Here is a 27788-nt window from a genome sequence, read left to right on the forward strand (position 1 = left end):
TGTTATGCTCATTAAAGCTTATTTGATCTAAGTAAAAAGAGTTCTGCTGTGAAATATTATTTCAATTTAAAATAACTGTCTTCCATTCTAACATGGCGATTTGGTGATCAAAAATATTTATCTATTTGTGAGATTTAATAATTTGGTGAAACGTGTTTTTTTTTTTTTTTTTTTTTCAGAATTCCTTGCTGAATAGATGCATTTTTGCTGAAGTATTGGATTTCTCTCTCTAAAATAAATAAATAAATAAATCTTACTTACCCCAAACTTTGAGTGGTATAGTATAATAGTACTGGTGATAACACTTGATTGTACGCTGTACATTCATGTACAGTACATGTATTCCGAAAATTTTTTATGATGCATATCCAAAAACTATGGTATTGCCATGTTACTGAGTCCAAATAATAGTAGTACCATGGAACTTTGTTGTTTGTGTCAAATCTAAAAATCTAACCATCTGCACCCTTCACAATTCATTAAACCTTTGATCAGAGTCAAGGACACTCTTATTGTGTAATAACCAGAGTTTGAGGTCTTTAATTGACTTCACTGAGGCAAAATGAGCTCTAATTTGTGTGCTAAATGCAATATTCAAGATCATTTGGGAGCCTAATATTATAATGACAAAACTGAAAAGAAACTAATGATGAAAACACATTAGCGATGCAGGACAGATTACAGTCATGTCGTCTTAATGCAGATGTGAGATATAATGTCCAAAATAACAAGAAATTGCATCATAAATTTGAGAGAGCTGCAACAAGATCTTAAGTTTCAAATATAAGCAAACTTTATATGTGCTTAAAAAAAATTCAGCGCAGCTTACAATGACATATGACAATTTACAACACTAAATCTGCAACAATGTCTTGAGAAGGCACAGTAAGTGCTGGAAAAACCAAACATTTCTCATATATTCCTTTTTATTCACATCTGCTCATGCAAAGACTGAAGAAATGTTTGGTTTTACTTGTGCTTAAAAGTTTTCTTCCAGTTTTATGATAATCAATGGGACGTTTGAGTGCCAGAGACAGAGCATTTAAAATAAAAGTAATAATAATCATCATTCTCTCCCTCTCTACATTATGGTCTTAGTTTCACTACTGGATTGTGCTGCCATCATTTGGTAGAATAATGCATTGCATTAAGTGGACCTTTTCTCTTTTTAAAAGTAGTGGAAAGAAAAATATTTTTAATGAATAGTAATAATAATAATAATAATAATATAATTATTAGCTGCAGATTGTAAAAAATAGACACTTCCATTTGGTACATCTTTTATTACAAAATACTGTCATCCCACAATTAATCTTACAGTAATTCCAAAGCATCATAGTACTGATTGATTGACTTCATTTTCCCCATATTAATTGTACTCAGTAAAAGAACAGTAGATAAACCACAAGACACTGCAGTGTACCCCTCAAACAGAACGAAGCACAAGGCACTGTACAAGCCTCGCTTTTCTTTTCACTGTAAAACCGGACATTATACAGACTCTGTTGGCGATTTCCAGGTAATAACCAGGAATGAAAAGTGTGCACACATCTATATTGCTTAAAGGCAAAAAAAAAAAAAAAGCCCCGGCCCATGGTTTATGATCAAATGTTTAAAATAAGTGGTCATTCTCAAACCTATAAAAGCATTACCACAGAAATGGACATGACCAAAAATAAAAAAAAATTAAACTTGGCCAAAGCAACCACATCAATGACTTAGTGAAATCCAGTGATATTAAAAGAAAACAAACAAAAAGTACATTTCAACAACCTGCAATTATCTGCTAGCAGCTTCTCTGAAGGAAGTTGGCGTTTCCCTCCATCGTCATCTTCTGAAGACATCTCTCTTATCTTGTAGGCCTAAAAGAACCATTGACTGAGTTTCATTAACTGACAACCATTATCAATCACTTTAATGTGGAGTAACCAAGAACCAATATTAGGCTGTGACAACACCACTGGAGCTTTTCAATGCCCACAAACATTTTTCAGTAAACTAAAATTTCCTTCTGCGGAACAGAAAAAAAAAAGATTTAGCTGTGACTAAATTGACAAAATAGATTTTTCCTGAGTTAAAAAGGTCTTTTAATGCGTTTCTTTGAAGAGGGATGTGATTTTGACATTTTCATAAAACTGCTCCGCGTTCATAATCACAAAAACAGACTAGCGCTGGCTGGTTTACCAAAAGATGAATCTGAATTTTTAAATGAAGCCTCCATCTGAACTGTGATGTGTCACAGGAAATGATCTGTACTTTAAAGTCGAACTATTATGACATCACTTTGCTGCCATGGCATTTCAACCCCATGGGTGGCTTTTAAAAGAACAGTCTGCATCTCATGTTTCATGATTTAATAATCATTTTCATGAGAGCCAGTTACAGCTAAGAGGGACATTAAATCTGCTTTAATGTTAAAATTGCGCACATGCAGTTTCTCGTTCAGTTATGTTATTCCCAATAGTACTACCTCTCAACCAGTCGAAACTGCGCCAGTTTTTATTTTATTTGTATTTTTTTGCTCTAGTGGAACTGGTATTGTTTATGGCATATGTAATATGTGTTGTAGGGGGTTAAATATCAGAAGTGCCTGGATGTAGAAGATGTCCTCTGCTTGTGTCGTTTACCCAGAACCCCAATACGTCCACAAGCATTCAAATACCAAAGAAGGAATCCTGCATTAATTCTGTTCAAGTCAAGTCAAGCACGAATGTCATCCCATTCCTGGAGGATAGGCTTGGTTTAAAAAGGGTGAAGAAAAGATGACTCTTTGAACAGAGTCCCCTGTTCTTCAGTCGCAGAGCCTCAGCTCAAAGCTCAGAGTGTGTGGCACCACCTGACAGAGAGAAAGAGACTCCGATTAAGCAAATCATTATAGAAAGCTACTCAGCACTTTGAACGATTAAGCTAAACTTTGGAGTTCTAAGGAGATTTTTTTTGTTGTTTAACTAGATATTAGATAAGAATAGATAAACTGTGAATTAATTAACTATACAGGCTTGTCCCAGCTCAAAACCATGCACTATTGTTTAAAAGTTAGTAATATATATGTAGTATTATATTTGTAGCATTATTAGACAATTAAAATGTTACAAATGATGTCTATTTCTAAAAATGCTGTTCTCTGGAACTTTCTATTCATGAAATAATCATGAATAATAATAATAATAATAATAATAATGGTTTCCACTGAAATATTTCCAGCATTGATAATAATATGGAGTGCTTCTTGATCACCAAATCAGCATATTAGAAAGATTACTAGAATACTGGCTGCTGAAAACTCTGCCATCAGAGGAATAAATGACATTTTACAATAGTTTAAAACTGAAAGCAGGTATTTCAAATTCCAGTATTTCATAATATTACTCATTTTACTTTTTAGATGAAATGAATGCATTTGCATAATGCTTTTCGATATAAAATTAATCACAGACACCAAGCTTTCAAATGGTAGTGAACAAAAATGTCATATTTTGGATATGCGGAATAGATTTTTTATTCATTATTCAAGGAAAAACTGTTAAATTAACTAATTCCAGTTACCAAACAGGTTAATTATTGCATGAATTTCCCTCTATTGAAATAAAGCTACATTGTGAAGTTTTATATATGTTTTTGTTTTATACATTTTATTTGTTTTTGTTTGTCATGGTTATCGTAAAAACACACCAATCAAATCATACATTGCAGAGTTTTCAATCGTTTTAAGACATTGTACGGTATAATTACTTTCCTTTCATGAAGTGGATGAACAACATATCTTTAAAGTCCTATTTAGTATTTATAATAATTATTTCCACCATAATTGTGGAAAGTGCCCTTCATCACAGTGACATTCACGGACATAAACAGGAAAAGGACAGATTGGTCTCACCTGGGTGTTTTCTGTTGGTTTGCTGATAGCTGTCTGTGGTGCCTCTCTCTTTCTCCTCCAGGAAATTGTTGTAGATTCTCTTTAGCTCCTGGTCATAGTTGCTCCACTCAGCTACTATACGCACCGCAGCCTGCAGCTTGGGCTCTTTTGTCTGTGGATTATTGCACTAAGACCGACAAACACACAGTGTTAATTACTGACAACAAACAAAAAAGAAAATCAAACCAATTTTTTGACAAATTCACAACCGTTGTGTGCAGAGAGCAACTAACTTACCAGATCTATAGTCTTGGCTTTCTTTTTAGATGCATCATCACACCAGGTCTCGCACCAAAGCCACTCCTGAGGAAGTGACTTTATTGGCACCTGGTGGATCATGTTGTTGGGCAGATCCTGAGAGGGGAAAACACATAATCAATGATGAGTCCAAATGATGAGCCCAGCGATAAACCCTTTCTGTGAAGGAAAGAACATCCCACCTGGTCCAGGTTGGACAGGCTGTTGGGGTCCTGACTCAGACCCTGGTACTGGCCTCTCAGTCTGTCTCCAGCAGCGATCTTCCTGAACTTCTTCAAATCGACCACATATAGAGCACTGGGGAGCACACAAAATCAAATCAAGTCACGTTGATCTATATGGAGCTTTATACAAATAGTTTCAAAGCAGCTTCACAGCAATAAACAGGAAAATAACATTTTTCAGTTACGAAACAAATTCAATTTCAGCTGCAAAGCAGTTTTACACTGGACAAATCATTTGATGTACTGGATCTTATGACTTTACTGCGGCATTTTAAACAGAAAAAATTGTGTAGTTTGGTATGAATCATCATCATTAAAAATGAGGTAGACAAAATGGCCAGACAACAACATTAGCAAACCAATCTTACCTGATGTGGTATTTACGTCCTGCCAAGTGACTGGCCCAGTAGCCAGACTTCCAGAAACGGTATCCGTCCATCTCTCTTCGGCTCTCACAGAAAGGCGTGTAACCGTACGGCGCTCCCTCCAGATCAAAGTCCCGCAGCTCCTTCAGGTCTGTGCGAACTATCTGTTGGAAAAAGCACAGCAACAATATTTGACAATCCTACACTGCTGTGTCTTTAATTCAAAGACAAAAGAAAGCAGCTGCTGGAAATGGAATCAGGACATGATATGGTCAGATGAAAACCTGCATTGCTCATAAGAAACTAAATCTTTATCTTTTTTTGTATTTATTGCCGTTTATATTTAATCTCCAGCTGTATTTTTCTTTACCCAGAGGTGGCAGCAGTGTATCATCAGATGTGTAATGTGCATGATGCCCTCTCCAGTTTGCGTAACAAACACCCTGGATTACAACAACTGCTGTGCAATTCCAGTGACTACAAATGGGTGATCTGTCTGTACGTAGACTTTTGAAAATAAATCCCATAAGAGCAGGCTTGTGATTAGTGCTCACTAGAGACAGGATTTCATGCCACACAACTGCGCTGCTCTGTTTTTGTACCTGATCCGCATCTACAAAGAGGATCTTGTCCACAGCCAGGGGGAAGAGCACATCGAGGAACAGGATCTTATATCCCCAGATGATCCTTTGCTTTTCTGTCTGCTGGTGAAGCCAACGTGGCCATTTATACTGTACCAGCTCATACTGGAAACCATACTTCTCTGCCATATATGGAATAAACTCCTACAAAAAGATATACGAAAAAAATATGAAACACTACTGTAATTTTTAAATAAGAAATTAACTTATTTAGCAGGGATGCATTAAACTAGCAGTATAACATTACAAAAGATTTCCATTTCAAATAAATGCTTTTCTTTAAGAATTTGTATTCACCAAAGAAACAAGAAAAAAAAGCACAGTAAAATTACACAATAAAATTACACAGAATCAGCATATTAGTATGATGTCCGAAGGATCATGTGATACTGGAGTAAAGGCTACTGAATTTAAAATAATATAAATTCTATCAGTTAAAACATTTTTTTTATTCTATGTTAAATAGAAAATTAAATATATTGTGTAATAAGGCTGCATTTATTTGTCAACTACAGTCATATTGTGAAATATATATATATATATATATATATATATATATATATATATACACACACACACACACACACACACACACATATATATATATATATATATACACATATATATATACACACACACACACACACACACATATATATATATATTAAATCTATTAAATAGATTGTAAAATGTCATTTAATTATTTGATGGCAAAGCAGAATTGTTGAAAATAAAATCAAATATAATATACGTTACATAAAATCTATACAACAGAAGGGTCTGGTAACGGTGCCATCATGTTAAATCTCAAATCCAGTACCTTAAAAGTAGGAGACAGGTAGTTTTTGAGGAACCAGAACTTGACGGGTGTCTTGGTGTGTTTGAGCACAGACATCATCATTATCCTGCAGAGACAGAGAGAGGCCAAAGCTCAACACAGAGCGCCTGCAGTGACAGGCTGCAGAAGAGTTATGCGAGTGACCTTCTAAACTGAGCTGCATTACACAACCAATAACACTGCCGCTAATAAGACATAGCAAGTCAGAGATCAGCATTTAAAAACAGGCCTAAACAGAACTATATATATATATATAAGGAGGAAAATGTCACCAAAAGTCATGATGTGACCCGCGCCAGGCGGTCATGTAAAAGTTATTGCATTTTCTTAATATGTGAAATTAGATGTATGCGAGTCATTTTTCAATATCACATAAGGATATACACAAGAGGACTTGTCTGTATTACATGTCAAAACTGTAGCCATCTCTGCTGCACAAGAATAATATTAAAGTCATATATTTGTCATAGCACAAATGTCATGATTCATTTGAGAACATGAACAGGGCTCTATGCTAATATTTTTTTTGTCTATGAAAACAACGACAGTCCTGACCACTTGAACATTTGATGAACAACAATATATTGGTTATGCTGAGCAGGCCAGCAGTTTATAAATATTAAAATAATCAAGCTACGACATTCAGAACTACTTGATTGTATTTTCATGAATGATCAGTTAAGCTGGTATATGTTTATATAATTGATGTATTTTTCTGATTCCATTATATATGCAATATCAGTGCATTCAAGTACCCAAATATTTTCTTCATGTTTACAGTAATAGTCATTAGCAATGAATACTGGCACTGTTAAATCTGAAAAACCGAAAAAGCAGCTGTTTACCTGAGGAACCTCTCATACAGGTGACCAGAAGCCACAGAAAAAATGTTAATGACACCATCTTTCTCCTGTTTGGGTTCTTCTGGCTTTGAACCACCAGTAAATCCTCTGAAAGAGATGAAGAAAGAACCATTACCTGACAAATACAGCTACAGTAGAACTCAACAGGCAACACTTTGTACCTGGTTATGGATGTCCAGAATCCAGAGTCGTTCTCATGGGTGTCATCACTAAGAAGTTCCTCTTTCATCATATCAGGCTTTTTCTGCACCTGCAAACATGGTATAGGGCAACAGGATCTATGCATGAAATAATAACTTCTCAGTAGGATGTTTAACTAGGAAGATAAAAGTGTTTTCCGTGTTGTTGCAACTCCTGAACCCCATGCAGCGACATTCAAAATGATCCACCAGTAAATACCCTTTTGCATTTGAATCAAATGCAAAATGCAGTTTCACAACCAGTGAGAAATATTAGGGACATTAAATATATTTCTCAATGTACCAGCGACTGGCAGGTGAAATTAATTTCGACGTGAAGTGAAGACGACTGCCAACTTTTGATGAGGAAACAATAATCCAAACCCTGAGACGAGCACTGCCGCATAAACAAACACATTCCCTCTGGCCCATGCTGTATACTTAAAGCCACAACGTGTCAAAAATTCATATATATATATATATATATATATATATATAAACACACACTCATCCCAGTCCACCCACAGCCCCACAGGAAGCAGCAGACCTCGCATTGGACACACGCCCACGCAGCGGCTGACATGTGACAGCTTGTCAGATATTAAGAGTACATATACTGGAAAAGTAAAGACACTCTAGCTCTCCATTTCTCTAGTCGAGCAAAAAAGGAAGGAATATCTCACACGCTCTTCTCTACAGCCTCCTAAGCACATTTAACTCTTCTAATACCCTCAAACTACAGTGACAAAGACCTTGCATGTGACCTCCCCCCGACACCTGATTCACACACCCATTACTTACTTTCACTTTAATGATCTTGCTCTTGAAGTTGTTGAGGACGACGATTAAATCATCAGCTTCGGCTGGAGAGTCTGTGCCATCGTGACTGCGACAGGGGAATTAAAACAGTGAAACGACCGATCAAGTGAAGAGACAGAAGGACATTACGAGAGACAGACGTCTGACGTGTTATAATAAGATACCTGTAGATTTTGTAGATATCATCCGACCTGCCTTTCCGCAGTCTGAGAATCCAAGCTCCTGGGTTTGCTTTTAGTTGGAAATAGCCCTGTTAAAGATGGATCACAATAAGCGACAATGACCTCTAAGGCAATCAGAAATCATTTCTCGAATGAATCTGTGACGTCCACTCACCAGGTTGGCCATGACGATGGTGTCGACTATGACAGGGTCGGAGGCAGTGCCCAGAGTGAACTGCAGCCCACGGGGCGGCTGACCTGTCGTTACGTCAAAACAATGACCCTCCAGTAATAAATATTCTAACTCGTACTCAGCGTTCACGACACTGTCAACCTGCAAACAGGAGAATATGACTCGAATACTAATGATCACAATAATGAATACCTGAACAATACTTAATAAAATGTGTTATATAATACAAATAAAATGCATATGTTAAAAAAAAAATTGGGTGTCTTGTCTGTTTTACAAAACTAGCTTGATATGCATGCAGTATAAATATATTTCGAACAGTAATATATGCAAATAATATTGCAATTTAAAACAACTGTTTTCTATTTTAATATATTTTAAAATGTAATTTATTCCTGTGGTGGCAAAGCAGAATTTTCAGCATCATTACTCTTGTCTTCAGTGTGACATGAATCTTCAGAAATCATCTTATTATGCTGATTTGAAACATTTCTTTCTCCTCTTCTTCTTCTTCATATATTTTTTTCAGGATTATTTAATAAATAAAAAAACACAAAAGAACAGCATCTATTTTAAATAAATAACATTGTGTGAAATAATAAATACCTTTACTTTTATTTTATATTATTTGTATTATTATACACATTGATCCTTGCTGAATAAAGTATGTATGCAAGTCTGCATTATATAAAAAAAAGAAAAATACAAAATAAATAAAAACTAACCACTGATCCATATTTTTTTGAACGTTATTGTAGATTGTTTTTTTTTCATAACCTTGTTTTACTCTTTGTTGACACTGGAACTGTTTACCACAAATCAAATTATAACATTTCTATTGTGAAAAACTAAAATCAGTAGAAAGGCTTTTAAGTTGAAAAAAAGAAAATGTAACTAATAATAATAATAATAATTTTTATATCAAAAACTGCCCAAAAAATTCGGAAGTATCAAGTAAATATAAAGTACATCAAAAGTTTATATGTATAAATGACAAGTTTAAAGGTTCTCTAAACGCTGAATGAAATTACCGTATTTTTCGGACTATAAGTCGCACTGGACTATAAATCGCATTTATTTAGAACCAAGAACCAAGAGAAAACATTACCGTCTCCAGCCGCGAGAGGGCGCTCTATGCAGCACTGAGCAGCATCTCTGGCATCATAGAGTGACTTCTCGCAGCTGGAGACGGTAATGTTTTCCCTTGGTTCATGTCTCTTAGTTCATTCCTCTTGGTTCATGTCAAACTAATTTTGATAAATAAGTCGCACCTGACTATAAGTCGCAGGACCAGCCAAACTATGAAAAAAAGTGCGACTTATAGTCCAGAAAATACGGTAAGTAAAATATCTTAAATTTATTTGACCTAGACTTATGAGTCAATAAGTGTGATGAGGATTCCTACAGTACCTCTTCAAGGTAGATGTTATCTAGATCATAGCGTGTGTGGACAGACTCAACCATCCAGCTCTCAGGGGTGTTGAGGTTGAGTGTAAACAACGGCGACTGTGGCATATCCAAGAATTTAGCCATCGGACCAGGAGCAAAGCTGCTATCTGCCATAAAGGAAACCTCCGGCTCCAAAACATATCGATAAAAACTGAGGAGAAACAAACAGAAATATTAAATCACTGTACAAAAGTATTACAAGATAGTTGAAAACATAAGCAAGCCTAAAACAATAATGCAGCACTGCAGAGTAAATGATGTCTTGTCATGCACCATGTTATTGCAGCCTGTAAAAGAAATGTGAAGGTGACTCTGTGATGGAGCATGTGTTCTCACGGAGACAGTGTCTCTCTTCTAACCTTTTCAGTGGGAGGTCAGAGAGCTTGGACTGGCAGTTCATGAACACTCGCAGGTTGACGTTGACCAGCTGCTTCAAGACCTGAGTGGGCACACAGAAAAACATGACATGAGTCAAGGTAGAAACAACCAAATGAACCCGCTCTCAACGACAGCTGGTCTCAGAAACAGAGCCAACAAATGCAGACTGACTGTTGACTGACTGTACCTGTGAAATGTCACAGAGAGGGACCAGATGTCCTGTGATGACTAATGCAGGTATATACACAGCATGTAGGACAAGCAGGACATGATTCTGGATCAACATCCATTGGTCAACATTTTTAATAAATAATAATGGCTCAAACTTAATCTAAGGGTCAAGGTTCGGCTGGTTAGCATGATTTAGTCCAGCCCCTGCTGGTAGATTCTGTATCTAAACCATCTGGTTCCACATGTCCTACTTTCATAAGTTATGTTAAGTGAAGGGATGCAGAAGTTCTCACCAAAAGGAGGGGTGCCAGTTTCTGAGCATCTCTGGTCACTGGATCCACGACAGCTACGACATCGAAGTACACTTCTTCCTCCTTCGGTCTGATCTTTACAGCGCTGTGAAGAGAAATGGAGAGGAAGTTGACAACTGAATTCTGAGGATTTAGAGATGAGAAGAAGTGACGTACCTGTATCGGTCTTCTGCAAAAGTGTGCTCGATCCTTGCCTCACCTTTGGGTTGGGAGGACAGCAGGGCGTCCACCTTCATCACCAGATCACTAGCTCTACATCACAACACATACAAAACAAACAAATACAGGATAAATGACACAAAATCTACTTTAATGAAGTGAATGAATGCAAACAAGCTCACTTTCACATGTCGTCGCATTCAAAAATGTCAGAACACCTTTCAAGCTTGAAAAGAATTATGCTGTGCAACTTAGTTATTTTTTTTTTCATCTGTGTAGATATGTTTATAACTAGATAGATTAACAATAATTTTATGAGAACAGACATTTGAACACAACCATTTTACCCCACTGAGGGGTGTGAATATTTTCTCTGACTGAATTAAAATTGTGAGCGATAATATTGTGGTAAAATAATGATAAGTTCAGACTTGCTTTTTCACATCAGTGAAACCCTAAAATATAAATAGCATATTAGGTTTAAAGTTCAAAATGTCCTGCAAACCATGATCAATCAAATGCAATGTGTTGTTTTTATGTACTAGCATTTGACTATAATATATATATATACATTTTTATTTTATTTTTTTGCATTGTGTGTGTATCAATCAAATACACGTGCGAACCAAAGCCTACCTAGCAAAAGGCAAAAATTTGCTACAACTCTCTCACAGAGGCCTAGTGTCAGATTCAAGAGCTGATAAAGACAATGACTACCTCCACTATTATACCCAACACTTCAATAATCAGCCCTCTAAAAGTTTACTGAGAGGATAATGAACATGGTGTCACTGTCCACATAAAATGGCACATTTATTACATCTCCATCTTCAAGGCAGGCCGACACACTTCATTAAGAGGAAGTAATTACTGCACAGAGTACATGTGATGGTTATGTTTAATGTCCTGTAATCCTTCTACAGCCCTGACAGAAGGGTGTTCTGTACTCAAAGTGGTTAAGAGCTCTGCTATTGGTTATATTTGCTTCAACCAACAAAAGTGTCTATAACCTGCTGCACAGGATTGGTCTAGCATACCTGTCCTCTACCATGCCCAGCTGTTGAATTTTGGCCTTAATACTCTCCCCTGATGTCTTTAGGATAATGTTTTCTAAAAGCAGGAAGTCATCCTGGTTGAAGACCTCTCCTTCTTCCAATGGACCAATGATCTGCAGAGAAAAAGACAAAAAGCAGAATAAGAAGAGCTTTCAAAGCATCCGAATTCTTGCTTTACAAAATGTCTAACTTACTCGTCCATTACTGATCACAGCTCTCTGGCCCTTCTGCAGTTTGAGGACATCCCGACAGTAGGCAGAGTGAGCCAACAGGAAGTTCACATTAGGGGACTCATATGCACTCTTAAACAGAGGAACGTCCATGCCCTGTAGTGCAGAAAAATGCAGAAGCATCTGGTTAGATTGGTTCTATATTAAATTCTGCAGTTTAAAAGTGACATTCGCAGCGGCAACAGTGAAATAACCCAGAGCAAATAATCCATCACAACTGTAAATGAATTACAGGAGAGCTTATTTTACCCCAACAGCAAACTCTGCAATGTCACTCCCTCCGTAAAGAGTCTGCGCCGTCTCTTCTTTAGCCATTTTGGTGATGAAGTTTTTGGCGTTGTTGGCAGTTTGGGTCTGCATGGCTGCCCATATGGCTCGAGCAATAAGGCTGTTCTCATTAGACGGGTTCTCGCTGGGATTATTGATCACTCCTAATCGTACATTATTACTGGTTTTCTAAAAAAAAAAAAAGGCATCAAATTTTGATTGGTTTAGACCTGTCCCCCCCCCACACACACACACTCTTATCACACACATTTAAAAGCTGTTATTTAAACATTAATATAAATATTTTGTTAATTAAGTTGCCATATAAATATTTATAAATCACATACTATGTTTAGTGTTTGAAATATCCAGTGTTGTGATTAAATAAAATCAATATATATATATATATATATATATATATATATATATATATATATATATATATATATATATATATATATATATATATATAATATAAATATTAGATGAAAACTGTTAAGAATTTTTTTAAAGAAAACTATAAATGTTGTTATAAATCTGAAATAGGTTCAAGTACTACAATCGGTAAAACTAATTATTAAAATAAAAAAATAATAAAGCTAAGTACAAATATCTGAAATAACATAATAAAAAAGGACAAAAACACATTACCAAAATTAATAACAAAAAATTTAAGTGATATAATAAATAATAGAATAGTATACAAATATATATATATATATATATATATATATATATATATATATATTAGTTTATATATATAAAAAAACAATAATATAACATTATATAAGCAGTAAGGAACACAGCTATGTGTGCTGGTTTATGTTTTTATGTACATAGATATTATTGATGATATTCAAATATTTAAATAACGCTTTATAATAATTACATTATTTTTTATAAATATTGATGTACTGATACTATAGTGTGATTTGCTACTTTGTGTGAATACATTTAGATTAGATTCACAAACAAGGGCAGTAAAAAATATAATGAAATTGGCAGTAAATATATTCTATTCATCAGACAGACCACTGTGGCAAAAACTTTGACGGAACTGGCTCAGTGACATTGTCCTACCATGTGACGTATAGCATCGTACAGCAGCTGTCGTCCCGAGGGCTGGTCAAAGTCTCCCACTACCCAGAAAGTCACTGGACGGATGATGCCATCATCTGCAAGTCAGAGAAGGACAGACACACGGGCTGAAGAAAATTACACAGCCGAGACATGCTGTTTCCTCATGCAATCTAAAAAGGTGAGTGAAAATGATGTGAGGAACTAAGAGCATTCTGGCTTGTCTTAGGTTTTAACAGTCAAAAAGGCAAGATGTATCTGAAGTGCCCAAGCGGCACACAAAAGACAGACAGGCAATTTCAACCTAGATATAAACCTGTAAACGTCTGTAAAAGAAAGATATTACAGGGGACCACAGGATAGAAAGAGAATCTCTTTCATCCATCACATACTGACAATTCTGACAGATGACAAATGCACAGCTGTACTTAAATCAATAGCAAGCTTCAGAAAACTTCTTCACTTGGTTAAAGGAAAGCAACAACAACAATCATTATACACTAATCTTAAACTTGCAGACACACTTAAAAAGGAATATTTTGCGACATTTGCAACTTTAGCAATATCATTCAAAGGCATACTGTCAATTACTACAGAAATTAATTTAACATTGTCCCTAAGTATATTTTAAACAATTAAAAACTCATTCAGAGAAATGCATTTGGTTTATAATGAAAGCCCCGCAGGCCAGAGCGTTTAAGAATATGAGGCTTGTATTTCAGTTGAAGAACCAACATTAAATTTGTCTTGAATTGTCCTTTTGAGGTTGGACTGCTTTTCTAGATGGACAAAATTCTGATGTAATTTCACTTCTACATATTACGTCACATCCCTTGATACTTTCATCCTGGTATCCTTGTATCACACATACTGAGCCAAAGAGAACCTGTACTTTTGAAACAGTGTGACAGAAAAATAGACATTTTAAATATTTATAGATATTTATTCAAAGTAGTCGCACACTGACCTGCTAGGCTTCCATTATAAGTGTATTCCTGTAAATGCATTCCCATTTGTGTACACAAACTGAGACAGAGTCAAAGTTAGCCTATTTGCTGTACTACTTCTATTCCACATATGTGGTAAACAAACATTAAGTTTTAAATAACCCAGAATATTCCTTCAAGCAATAGAGAGTGTTATGTTAATGATGTCAATGTAGGCGTTTTCTAACAATATTTGCACTCAGTACTGTATGTTTAGATGAGATCTATGGGAAGTGGGCTGTCAGTTGAGTGAGTATAACAGCTCAATGCAATTACCAGGAGCATCCCTGATTGACATCCCTGAAATCAGCATTCAAGAAGCACAAATAAAAGCAGACAGATATATTTAGTGCTACACAGACAGTTTTTGGTGTCTAAAGCCAGGTGTACACTGCAATTTTTTGTGTGTTGCCTGTCAGAATATATAATGAAATTTAGGCTAAAGGACAGAACATATTCAATGTACAACATTAAATATCTTTGATGCCAGACTTTGTGATATACATATCAGCCAAGTCTTTGGTAATTACTGGACCATTTAAGTCATCAATCCATGTTAGTCATCTTCATTTGCATTTGACTGCTCATTCTCCAAAGCAAACTGAAGGACATTTTTATATTATAATGCAAATAAAATGCTAAATACTGAGATATGTGTTGCATGTAATATACATAAGCTAGAATCAACAGATTTTTTCCAGGTGACAACGTTCTTATTAAACCAAGGGCCTTGTACCAACGCAATCCATCTTTTAATTTACCAAGATTTGCAATAGCTAATTCTCTAGTATTTACACCATTTTTTAACATCCAACAAATGCAGTATTGTCAGTATTTGACAACTTCTGAAATTTGATTTTGTTCGCCAAATCGGCAGTGTGCACCTAACATAAGATGGAAATGATACACTTCACAAAGGTCCCACAGAGAAACCCTCAATTGTTCATATATCAGCAGGTCGGAGGAATTGCGTTTCTGGCGGAGATCAATAGCAGCAATCACCTCACCTTTCTTTGTCATGTAATTCAGGCTGTTGGCTACTGCTGCGTTCTTGTCTTTGGTGTCCAGAAAGAGGAAACGTGCATATTCGTCGATAAAATGATTGTCTGAAAAAGAAAATACTTGGTTTTTTTGGAGGTCAGGTGATGGCAAACACTAGGGGAGAAAATGAAAATAAGGTTGTGCTTTGTTCTCTGTTAGAGGTTCATTCACATTCATAATTGAATCCAACCAAAGCCATTTCAAATGCAGCTATTTCTAAACATGGAGTGCTATTTGAGTTCAGATTGAAATGGGTCTTTTTCTCAGCTTCCTGAAAGACTGCAAATATGCTATTCGAAAGCTATTAAAATTCAGTTTCAAGTTCCTTGCAAAAACAAAGCAGTTTATGAATATCATTGGCGCAGGCTCATTTGTACGTCTTTGTATATAAATGGGCTATCAAGAACAAACAAGACATTTAGCGCAGAATTCACAATGAGGCAGATATTCAATCCCGAGAGCATGTGAGAGCGTACGTGTTGTATATCTCAAACTAGCTCATTTACCCGAAGAAAAGCTATTTATGATTCAACAGAAAAGAACTGGGGAGCAGCAAAACACACAAAAAAAAGAAAAAACACAACTTTGTTATGAAGCCAATCAGACAAGAACTCACTGGTGGCAGAAAGGTCCAGATAATTCCTGTTGGTGCTCAGGATTCTGGAATTGATTCGTGGGACCACATTGGGCTGATTCATGATAAAATCCACTACATCATGGTCACTGTTCAGTTCACCCTGAAAAGATCATAAGAGTCACTTCAAAAGATGACACTTAAAAATAAAATAACCCTAAACTGTACTTCAGATGAATGAAAAAATTAAATGAATAAAAAAACAAACACACTATTTTACACACTAATTTAATTATTAATTTTGTATTTACTGTGCACACCTGGAGTATCCTACAATATGGATGTGGATTTATATAATGGGTGATATTTTCCTTTTTATGTATTGTATTTAATGCAGAATCCTACCTGGCAATAACAACTTATTACATAATATATATTTACGATTAATCATGCAAGACTACAGAGTGCATGACACGAAAGTGAAACTGTGAAAGTGACGTGACATTCAGCCAAGTATGGTGACCCATACTCAGAATTTGTGCCCTGCATTTAACCCATCCAAAGTGCAAACACACAGAGCAGTGAACACACACACAGAGCAGCCATTTATGCTGCAGCGCCCGGGGAGCAGTTGGTGGTTCGGTGCCTTGCTCAAAGGCACCTAAGTCGTGGTATTGAAGGTGGAGAGAGAACTGTACATGCACTCCCCCCACCCACAATTCCTGCCAGCCCGGGACTTGAACTCACAACCTTTCGATTGGGAGTCCGACTCTCTAACCATTAGGCCACGACTTCCCACAACTACTCCGTGAAACAAGTTCTTCCACTAAAGCTGGTCTGGAAGACAGACAGATCTTAGCTTTTTTTAGTACAAGAGTGCAAAGGTTTAATGTGTTACATTTTAATCTGAAAAAGGACACCACAGAGACTATAGGTGACAGACAAGCAATTCTCACCAGGTAGACTGTGCGCTGAAAATAACTGGTGGTCTCTAGGATCTTGTGCATGACGACTGTCTCCAGTTCATCTGGGTCTAACTGCTCACATTGTAAAGGCATTCCATTATACAACACCACAGGCAATGGGCCAACACCAGTCTGCTCATAATATGCCTTTCCTTCCTGTGGAGACATAGAAGAGATGACCTCAATAAGGGTTATGGGTACTGGGAGACACAAAGAGCTTTTAGAACAGGAACAAACTCTGGCTGACAGTTACATCCTTAATCTCTACAGTTGATAAAAAAAAATTAAAAAAAACTCATCCACAATATTTTGTCTATTTTATCAAGAATGAGACATCTGAGAAGGAGCACTGCTGAAATATTCAAAGCACACACATTAGGAAGACAAATCCCTCACTTTTCTGTTGTTGTCGTAGGCAGAGTCAGTCCCCAGGATGCTGCTGATCTCTACATAGGGATATCTCTTCTCCAACACACCCACCACATGTTCCACCTTCAGTTTGCCTCCACTGGGAACTCTGCTCAACATCTGAAAGACATATCAACAATTATTTTCTTAGTTTTAGGCAAATCTATATCAAGTAAGCTCCTAAACATAGACAAAATAAATTGGTGTTGTATGAAGCACTCGTGATGTTGTGACTTACAGATATGATGGCATCGAAGGCCATCTGGCTGTCAACATCGTCAGCGATGTAGTTGAAAGCTCGAAGTAAAGCCACACCAGCATCCTGCATCCCATCAACCTCATCAGAATCATTCACCACAAACACCAGACCAATCCTGCAGAAAAGACCGAAACACAGAAATCAGAGAAAGACACAATAACTACACTGACAGGATACAGAGTTGACCAACCATTCAAGCCTATAACTGAAGAATATATATATATATATATTATGTATACACAAAACTGTTTATGGGTTTTAATGACTTTTTAATATTATATTGGGAGATGCTAAATAAAGTGAAATGACGGGGTGAGAATGTCACATGAAACTGACCAGATTTGAACCTGCATTCCTTCAGGAGCACCTTGGCTCCTACGCATTGTGAAACATTAATCAAGTTCTTGTAATAATGTTCGGTCTATTTTTTTCAGACTGACCTGAGTGGGATGTTGTTGCTGTAAAACATCTCAGCCACGCTGATCAGCTCTGCCGTGTTCTCATGGGTTGGATCCAGAATCATCACCTGTCAGGATGACACAGACAATTTTTGAAATGATCCTCAGAATTCATATATATACTGTATGTGGGCTTCACATTGTGAACTGTTAATGTCTGAAGGAAACTGTCATGTTTACACAGCACTTGCGCTACTCACCAGATTATGAAAGTTTTTCCGGATTTGTCGAATGACGCCTGGAAAGGTGGGCCGCAGCAGCTCCTGCACATTAGAGGGCCAGGATGCATATCTGCCATCTGTCTCCAGGTTATTAATCCACTGGAGAAAGAGAAAAAGATGGTTTATTCTCTATTATCTCACCCAGAAAAAAACAACAGCAACAAAAAAACACATAGCTCACGTTAACAGCAGGGTTGCGGATGTCCACTGCATAGTCAGAGTCTGAGGGCTGAACATTAAGTTTCAGGATGTCGTGGATGTAGGGTGTCTCTATAAGCAGACTACGCAGACCCTCCATGACCCTTGCCTCATTTCTCAAAACATCCAAAACGCTGCAAAAATAAATAAATAAATAAATTATATATATATATATATATATATATATATATATATATATATATATATATATATATATATATATATATATATATATATATATACAGGGTTGCAGCATGACAGATAAAAACATCGACAAACACATAAAACTTTATGTTACATCATTCAAATGTATCGGGTCTGAAAGGTTGTTTTTTATTTGGCAAGGATGTATTGAATAGATCAAAAGTAACAATAAAGACATTTCAAATCCACATTTCACTGCTTTAAATGAATGCTGTTCTTTTGAACTTTACTGAACAAAGAATCCTGGAGAAAAAATTCAAATTTGCCATCACAGGAATGACTTGCATTATAAAATAAACTCTCACAGAAACCAAATATTTGCATTAATATTGCACAATATTATTGGTTTACTGTATTTTTTAACAAATAAATGCACCATTTGGAAGCATTAGAGACTTCTTCAAAAACATACCAAGACAATTATACATGCCAAACATTTGACCAATAGGTGAATATTACATGCTGCATTATTACATTACTATTTTAGTTACATTTCTAATATTAATTTATTATTTTCACTTCTGCTTAGTATAAATAATTAGTTTATAATGTAATATTTATATTTAATATATAATACATATAGAAAAAAATAAGTTAGAAAAAAAAAAAAACATCCAGCTGCTTACCTGAAAATGTCCTGCACATCCAGGTCAATATGGAGTCCATTGATAAACAGAGCTGAGTCCCCTGGCTGGAGACCTAATGTCCCTTTAAAATACTAGAGGAGACATAAAAACATGAGATATTAGGTGTGACATTCACAATTAGCCTTAATGTAACCTCCCAAGCCCTGTGGGTTGCTAATCCCTGGATGAAACATATGCTTCTGTCACTTCATAGAGCAGAACAGAAGTTGAAAGAGATGCTCAATATGATCTATAATTCAAACACACTCTTTTGAGCCTTAGGCCATATACACTCTATATATTCATGCTTTTATCCATGGCACTCATGTTTGTTTTTCGCTAAAGGCACATGCATTAGAGCGAGGGAGCTCGTTAGAGAACCTTAAAGAGGCTCCATTCGTCAAGTTTCCCAGCATGCAATTACAGTGAGGAATGAGGAGCAGGTCCGTTACACGTCCTCATTACAAGAGGCGAGAAACAGCTTTAATCACAGAAAGGACATGACCGAAACAATGAACGAAGCCACATTTAAACCGCATTCGCCACAATTACTTCATTCATTACCTTTTCAGCGACAAAACAAAAGTGTTTACACACGTTCCAATACAGAGGAACGTGAAAAAAAGCAAGCAGAGAGGTGGAGAGGAATAATTCTCCATTACTCTAACAACCAAAACACTTTGCAACTGATACTTCTTTCATTTTAAACACAGGTTTTAATATATGGGAAGGGAGAATCATTGTAAGACTTTCTCATGACTTTTCTTGGTGAGTTATGAGGGAAAAAAACAAAGACTTGACTGGGCCTCTTCTTTGAGTCCATTATCTCAGCAGTGCAGCAAAAAAAGCGTAGTGAATGAGAATACCTGCTGACGCCAAAGCTTTCTGAGAACATGAAAAAAAGGACAATGGTAGCCCTCACCTTTTGATTTTCCTCAATCTCCTTCCGGATCTCTGAATTAACAACCGTTTTTGTTATGGACCTGAGAGGGGAGAGAGAAATGTGCGTGGTTTTACTGAATATGACTTATTAGTTCATCATGATGATTCATTATAATCAAATTTTGAATGCACAGCCTACTGTAATCTGCATAAAAATGTCTGCGCTGACTGTTTAAATCAACGCTGTTTAACTAGATTGAGAAGAGATTGCTTTCACTGACGTCATTGCAAGTCTACATTCAGACATTAAAAAAAAAAATATATATATATATATATGTATGATGACTCAGAGCTACAGTTAATTGCTCTGGGCGATACATGACTGCGTATTATACTCCATGATGTCAAGGATCACTTTAACAAAATTGCACTTTAGTGTGGGCGGCACATTTAAAATACATTTGCCAAAAAAAACAGCTGTGGCTGCACCGTCTGGGCCAAATAAAGCATATTATTTTCATCATAACTGCTGACGGCTCGTTTTTTAGCCTTAAAGTGTTAATTAAACCTAGGAAGGCAGTAAAGACTCAAAACATCCAGCTCAAACTAATTTTTTGATGACTTGAGTGGTCTGCTGCCAGGGCCTCTGAACTGAAAAGCACTTACTACTATAGACCCAATGAGGAATTAATGAATAAACACAGAAAAGTGGCTATTGAAAGTGAAATAAACTGTATGCCACATATAAACACATTATGTCACACAAGGTTAAGACACAGTGTTTCCAGCATCAATTTAGAGCCTTCGCTGAAAGTGAAATGCTGTGCAAATTGGCAAAACCTCAGCCAATTCAAAACATGTTCAATGTTAAATATACAGTAGTGGAGTTCAAACCAATGATATTTATTTATTTTTTTAAATAAATGATTTATTATTATTTATTTTTTTGCATTATCATGTCTAGATAGGACTGAATGTATGTAAAGGACAGTTGGTTATTTACCTGGCTTTGGTGGGGAAGTTCTGGCTCAAATCCCTCATGACATTGAGGGCGTCCACTGAGGGAGCTGCCAGGATACGGGCGGCAGTCTGAAAGCTGAGATCTTGAGAAGAAGCATAAAGAACACAGGTTATTCAAACCTGCATTTCTGCTCCTACAATCAAGATCTTATTTGAAATAGCCATGGCCTGTTTATGGCATGCCAATTTCTCAGATCCCACATATAATGAATTTGATGTGCCAAAGCACTTTTCCAGTACGATTGGGAATAGTGCGTTCAACTGTGTGTGTATTGACTCAAAGGTTTTGTTAAATGTGACTAGTCTCTGATGAGTTTACCTTGATAGAGCAGTAATGAGCTCTGGGCAATAGGGAGTTGTGTTTGACAACCATGCAAGGCCTGCAGAGCCACATCTAATTAACAATGTGAAAACTTTCCATTTGCATACCGTCAGAATGTGCATTGAGCTACCCGACTGCTCCCTTAGTCACAGGTAATATAATAATTAAGCTTGAAAGGCTTTGAAGTAGTGGCATTAATGTAGTTGTGCCAAATAGTACAAGATGTTATGCTACCTTAACCATGGTAAAAACACTGTAGCGTACATTTCTTGTGGCCTTCGATATAAACACCTGCAGCCAACAAGCATTTCATTTCAATTTTATAGATGCCAGAAGTTTCACCAGTTCAACAACACTCACCTTGCATCTGCCAGACTTTAAGTGGGGCCATCTCATTGGTGCTCTCAATCAAATGTTTCCGGAGCTCCTTCAGCTGTTCTTTAAGTTCAGGATAAATGGTCCTAACAAATACAACACATGATATAAAGATATACAGTTATGTCATTTCAAACACAGGGATGCATTTAAGTCAACATAGAGCAGCCTTTAATGTTAATGTATGGAGTTTCAAATTACTTAAGTTTGCCAAACAGAAAGCCCTGGACTTCATCCACAGGATCGTTTTCACCTATTACAGTGGCATTTGCATCAGCTCCAGCTGTGAAGAGTGGAGAAAAGATAAATGAGTTTGCTAATTAGACTTGATATCTGTACTGAAATTATACTAACTTTCTTTCAAAGCCACAACACAAAGACTTTCAGCTGCCATCATACCTTGAACTTGGGTGTCATCTTTGGCTTTATACTCTTGGTTTTTGATGGCCAGTTCCACTCCATATCCAGACAGGAGCACTTTACCCTTGCTAGGGTTCTGCATGGGTGACAGAGTTCAGTATATGGATTTATTCATCTTAAGATGAAAGGATAAAGAGATTCAGCGCAATGAAAATTATGATTCAAATACAAAAAGGTTGAATTCTCACAGACAGAAAGTGGCGTAAAATGTAAGTGATCAAGCCTTTGTTGGCTTTGGCCAGCATCAGCTGATGGAACCTAGTGAATTCTTTGGTGCCCAACTCGGCATAAAGAATCACAACCGGTGCATCAGGATTGGCTGAGGGGAATCTGTGATCACCTTTGAACAGGTATGGCTTGGGCCTGAAAATGAAAAGATAAATACATAATGCATTAATCATACATAAACCATAGAAAGCAAACAAAACAATATATAAATAATACAAGAAATATATAAATAAGTGAAAAAAAAAAAAACATTACAAAGTTTTGGTTGTGTTTGGGTTTGTTGACACGGTCAATACTTTAGTTTAAATGTATTTGTATAAGAAAATGTGTAGGATTTAAAGGAACACTATACTTTTTTTTTTTTTTTGAAAATAGGTTTATTTTCCGACTCTGCTAGGGTTAAACAGTTAAGTTTTAACATTTTCTAATCCATTCAGCCGATCTCCGGGTCTGGCAATAGTACTTTTAGCTTAGCTTAGCATATATCATTGAATCAGATTAGACCGTTAGCATCTCACTCAGAAATGACCAAAGAGTTTAGATATTTTTCCTATTTAAAATGTTATTAAAAAAATATAAAAACTCTTTGGTAATTTTTGAGTGAGATGCTAACAGTCTAATTGGATTCAATGAATTATGCTAAGCTAAGCTAAAAGTGCTACTGCCAGACCCTGAGATATCGGCTGAATGGATTCGGAAACGTTAAAACTTAACTGTTTTAACTCTAGGGGAGTTGGAAAATGAGCCTATTTAAAAAAAAAAAAAAGAAAGAAAGAAAAAAAAAAAAGGAGTGATCCTTTAAGTGTTTTAATGCACTCAAGTGTTTAAGTGTTTTAAGTAAAAACTAAAATAGTCTTTAATCAAAGGGGACATAAAAACTGCATGCTCAATACATATAATACAACATGAAAAAGCATCTTTACATAGATTTAGATGTTAGTCTAACTGTTAGACATACAAAATTCTAAATTATTTATGTTTCTGTGGAGGCTTCATCATTTAAAAAAACATTTACAGTAATTACTGAAATTTGAAATGCCTTGTTTGCTTTCTGTTTGTGTCCTCATTAGCAACATTTTCATGCATTCCCAATAGAGTACTTATTTAAAGTTTTTTTTATTTAAAAAAAAGTTGATAATGTTTCTTAATGGTGTAGGGGAGGTTACAACAGGTCTTGCTTTTACTCACCGTTCTACGGCATTATCAAGCATGACTTTAAGTCTTTCTGTATCACAAGACACCTGTCCATGTACATTGAAGAACGCTTTACAGCCAGGTGGAGGAGGCTCATTAGAGGCGATCTACATAAACAAACAGTCCACCAAACAGAGTCAAACATGATTTCTCCAGATTCACTTTGCATTTACATTACACAGTTGTAAAGAGGTCCTAGTCACCTGCTGGAAGGAATGGACGGTGGATGAGTAGGCCCTCAGAGACAAAGCCAACTTCAGCAGCTTTAGCTGGACCGGGCTCAGCAGCACATTGGCTCTCTTCAGGATCAGTTCATAGTATGCCAGATCTGTGTCTGAAATATGGACACCAGTCTGATAATCTGATTGGCCAACAGCACGTCAAGAGCATAGACACAAATACTGCTGCTATTGGAACTAAACGCAAGTAACTAGACATTAATTTTGTTTGCATAACATACCCGCAGCATAAAAGTATACATTATTTTATTGTATGATGTTCAATACAACAGCACTTTCATAAATATAAAGGGTAACAGCTTCATAAAATCAGGCAAACATGTTGACAAGCCTCACCGTGTCTAAAAATGAAAGTAAAAGATGGGATTCAGGTCAAACATTACCATCATGGTCACTTTCAAAATTTTGATTGGCTTCCACGAAGTCCCAGAACTTGTCCTGACTCTCTTCAGCAAGGAACTCACTGAAGAACATTATATAGCCATTATTTATTAGTAGTAACGTGTAGCATAAACCTGTATATTAAACGTGCTATCATCGTTGTGTGTTCAAGCTAACCTGGCCTCAAGCAGGAGTGGTGTAGAGGGCCATTTAGTGGTCAGTGTTGTTGTGACAGCTTTTGAGTCCCCATTGGCAGAGTGGACAGAGCCCAGAGCCAGCAGTGCAACACACAACATCCACATGTTCCCATAAAAGCCTGAGAAAATAATACAGGTTAGTGTATGTTTGAGGACGGGACTCAATGGTAATGGTACACCACTAATGTTAAAAATACTGGAGTGGTTAAACCGTGGCTATATATATAGGTTAAACATTTAAAAAGAAAGTGAAACAAACGTTGAACTGTCCCTTTTTTATCTAAAACAAATTAGAACAAACTGACATAAAATACTTGCAACCTATAACCATAAAATGCGCAAATATAATACACACATGTAATCAGACAGCCATCATTTGTTTCTGCGTGCATTGTTTATATTTCTCTTCATTTGACAGCTTGAAGAAGACAGCGCGACTTGACTCTCAGCCAATCAGAGCACTCATCGTGGATATGAAGATTGGCTTCACCAATCAGCGTTCTCATCGTGCAGGAGTTCCGGGTTCGTATTTAACTTCCTGCATTACAACTAAATCTTTCAAAGCATATTTTAGGAGGATGAATTAATTTTTAATGGCATCTAACTGGCTCTCAGACCGAATTTAAATGCACTAAGTAAAAATAAGTAAGTTAGTAACATTATGTGTCTTATATAATCATAATGCGAAGGATTGCAATTCGATTTTTACAGGTTATGAGAATGAAATGCGATTGAATTCAAATACTCTTAGAACACAATAACCAGAAAAATATCTAAAAAGAAGGATCCAGCGTTTACATGAGCTCACTTCTCTATGTAACGTTAGGGTATTGGGAGTCATTATAACTAGATGCAAGAATGACTGATTCACATACATTTGCTTCGACCCAGTGGCTAAATGCATTAAGTGACGTATTCATAGACACTATCATATATGTATATATATATGAAGAGAATAAAGTGAGCAGCCATACCAGCACCGGCTTCTAACCCTCTTTCTTGGGTTGCCATGTTTGAACTGTATGAGTGGTCCATCCCACGTCCGTGCTCTGCTCTTTGTGCCTTTCCAGAAATCTAGCTTGAAGTATAGGCAAAATCACATTTTATATTTTTAGCGCCGCATTAACAATATTATTAATAAAAAAGAAGGTCACATTGATTATAAAATGTCATAAATTTGATCTAAGACAACAACATAATGCAATGTTTTTACGGGCTATATGCTAGACAGCTAAATGGTCATAGACGCCATTTTGGCTCAAGAAGAGCACGAAGGAGCTTTTAACTCAGATTTTAAAGGGAAAGAACGTAAACTGGATTTGTCGTAATAATGCGATCTGACTGCAATGTCTTTCTGTTTTATATTTTCATAGCACTACTGTGTATGATGTCTGTTTTTACGCTGCTTCTATTTTAAATATTTTTTTAACAGCTACCTTAGTGTAATACATTTGTAAGGCATATAGTATTGTATATGCAAGCAGTGACATGCTTAATTTGTGTAAATATATTTTTAAATTAACCTTTTTGTCAATTAACCTATAGCCAACTATAAAATGGACCCATGTACAGTTTCCACTGAACACATTATGTGGTAGAACTGCGTTAGACTTACATTGTATATTTTATAAATGAAAAAAAAAAAAAAAATCTCATTAATAAATGACAAAATCAGTATCTGCCATGTAACTCATTAACTTCAACTCTCCTAAATAACAAGTAGTAGGCCTAACTCAATCGGTATAGGGGTCGAATGAGTTGGTTTCACCTATAATTTCCCACCACTGCATGACACATTCAAACAGGGACAATAAAGAGAAGATATAATTCAAACGATGATTAATACATAATGGATTTTGATCTTCATTTAAAAAAGATAGGGCTTTATGTTTTCAATACACTCAGTTTCAAACTTTTTTAAATTGGTACATCTGGTTTTATGAAGTAACACAAGACTCTCATTGTGAATAGTTGATTCTCAATCATCTTGTCAGAGGAAATACCCATCTAGACTTTAATATGATACATTGCCCTCTTGGGATTCATCTTTATATTGCGTTATAGATGATGTTTTCAGGCTGAAGCATCAACTGGGAAGATTTTTTTTATTACCAGAATTCTACATCAAACAAAAGACTAATTGCATAGCATCATGAGACATGGCTACCAAGCCTTAGGCTATTTTCTTTGTATTATTTGCCTATTTTTCCTATTTCTATCAGCATGAGAATTAAACAGCCTGCAGAGATGCTCTGATACTGCTAAAAAGTTCAATGCTACTGCTGGGTCAGATGTCAAAATCCATGCTCTGTTTATCAATATTGGACATGATTGGACACCCTGGACCTGTTTGGCTATTACCACACAAGCTCAAACTGACAAGGGCATGCTTGATGTTTCAGCCGGATATTTATATATGCTTCCATTGGCCTTTCTTGTGGTAGAGCCACACAAACTGTGATGGTGTGGCAGAAATTGCATGCTCCAGCATCAAATTAAACTGTAGATCAAGTGTGACAGGTCGAAGTGTGCTTGCGAGGGGACAGGGAGCCCTGGGTGCTTTATGGGGTCAAGGTGGCTCCATTATGCATTAGCCTGTGGACAGAAAAGAGAAAATTCTAGTGCAAAGCCACCCTCCTCTTGCCGCAGTGGCTGTTAACCTTTCCGCTGGAGCGTCTACCTTTTATATCCGAGGGGGGCTATAAAACCAGCATCCTGCTGCGAATGGGGGCTGCTCATAAAAATCAATTACCCTGATTAGGAGGTGATTTGCAGAAGTCCTTCAAAGCTAACAATGAGAGGAACTGACTGCACAATATTCTGTACGACTGTAAATTTCAGAGAACAATCCAGAAAATTTATGTCGGCTCTCCCCACTAAATTCCTCAGGAAGTGCTGTATTCGAGAGGAATAATAATCAAATTTAAAAGCTTTTCGAGTATGTGACATCATGTTTCCATGGCACTGACTAAAATTTCCCAGAGCTAAATTATATGTCTCACCTTTAAAAGTCAAGTAAGGACCACACACATAAAA

At 36.4% G+C, this 27788-nt stretch overlaps 1 protein-coding gene across 2 annotated transcripts; it reads right to left on the minus strand.

Moving 5' to 3' along the window:
• Positions 1 to 1263: 1263 nt before the first annotated feature.
• On the minus strand, positions 1264 to 25791 carry LOC127951061 (UDP-glucose:glycoprotein glucosyltransferase 1-like). Of its 2 annotated transcripts, none has more exons than XM_052548692.1 (40): positions 25727 to 25791; positions 24733 to 24871; positions 24558 to 24637; positions 24139 to 24269; positions 23930 to 24042; positions 22702 to 22876; positions 22493 to 22589; positions 22295 to 22376; positions 22079 to 22179; positions 21380 to 21479; positions 20417 to 20477; positions 19495 to 19586; positions 18648 to 18798; positions 18446 to 18565; positions 18228 to 18313; positions 17767 to 17902; positions 17517 to 17648; positions 17112 to 17276; positions 16198 to 16318; positions 15548 to 15646; positions 13558 to 13652; positions 12460 to 12666; positions 12175 to 12306; positions 11963 to 12093; positions 10923 to 11018; positions 10749 to 10851; positions 10266 to 10345; positions 9868 to 10057; positions 8440 to 8598; positions 8268 to 8353; positions 8086 to 8170; positions 7267 to 7355; positions 7088 to 7192; positions 6225 to 6309; positions 5366 to 5548; positions 4767 to 4927; positions 4357 to 4471; positions 4154 to 4270; positions 3878 to 4043; positions 1264 to 2836 (listed from the first exon to the last, which is right to left on the minus strand). In XM_052548692.1, exons 1-40 carry the CDS (start codon positions 25785 to 25787, stop codon positions 2811 to 2813), a joined length of 4653 nt encoding a protein of 1550 aa, XP_052404652.1. In that variant the 5' UTR covers positions 25788 to 25791; the 3' UTR covers positions 1264 to 2810. The 2 variants fall into 2 exon arrangements, with proteins under 2 accessions (XP_052404652.1, XP_052404653.1); XM_052548693.1 differs by lacking the exon at positions 25727 to 25791 and adding an exon at positions 25108 to 25192.
• Between the last annotated feature and the right edge of the window lie 1997 nt (positions 25792 to 27788).

This window comes from Carassius gibelio, chromosome B2 (genome assembly GCF_023724105.1).
Source record: "Carassius gibelio isolate Cgi1373 ecotype wild population from Czech Republic chromosome B2, carGib1.2-hapl.c, whole genome shotgun sequence".
NCBI classification, from domain to species: Eukaryota; Metazoa; Chordata; class Actinopteri; order Cypriniformes; family Cyprinidae; genus Carassius; species Carassius gibelio.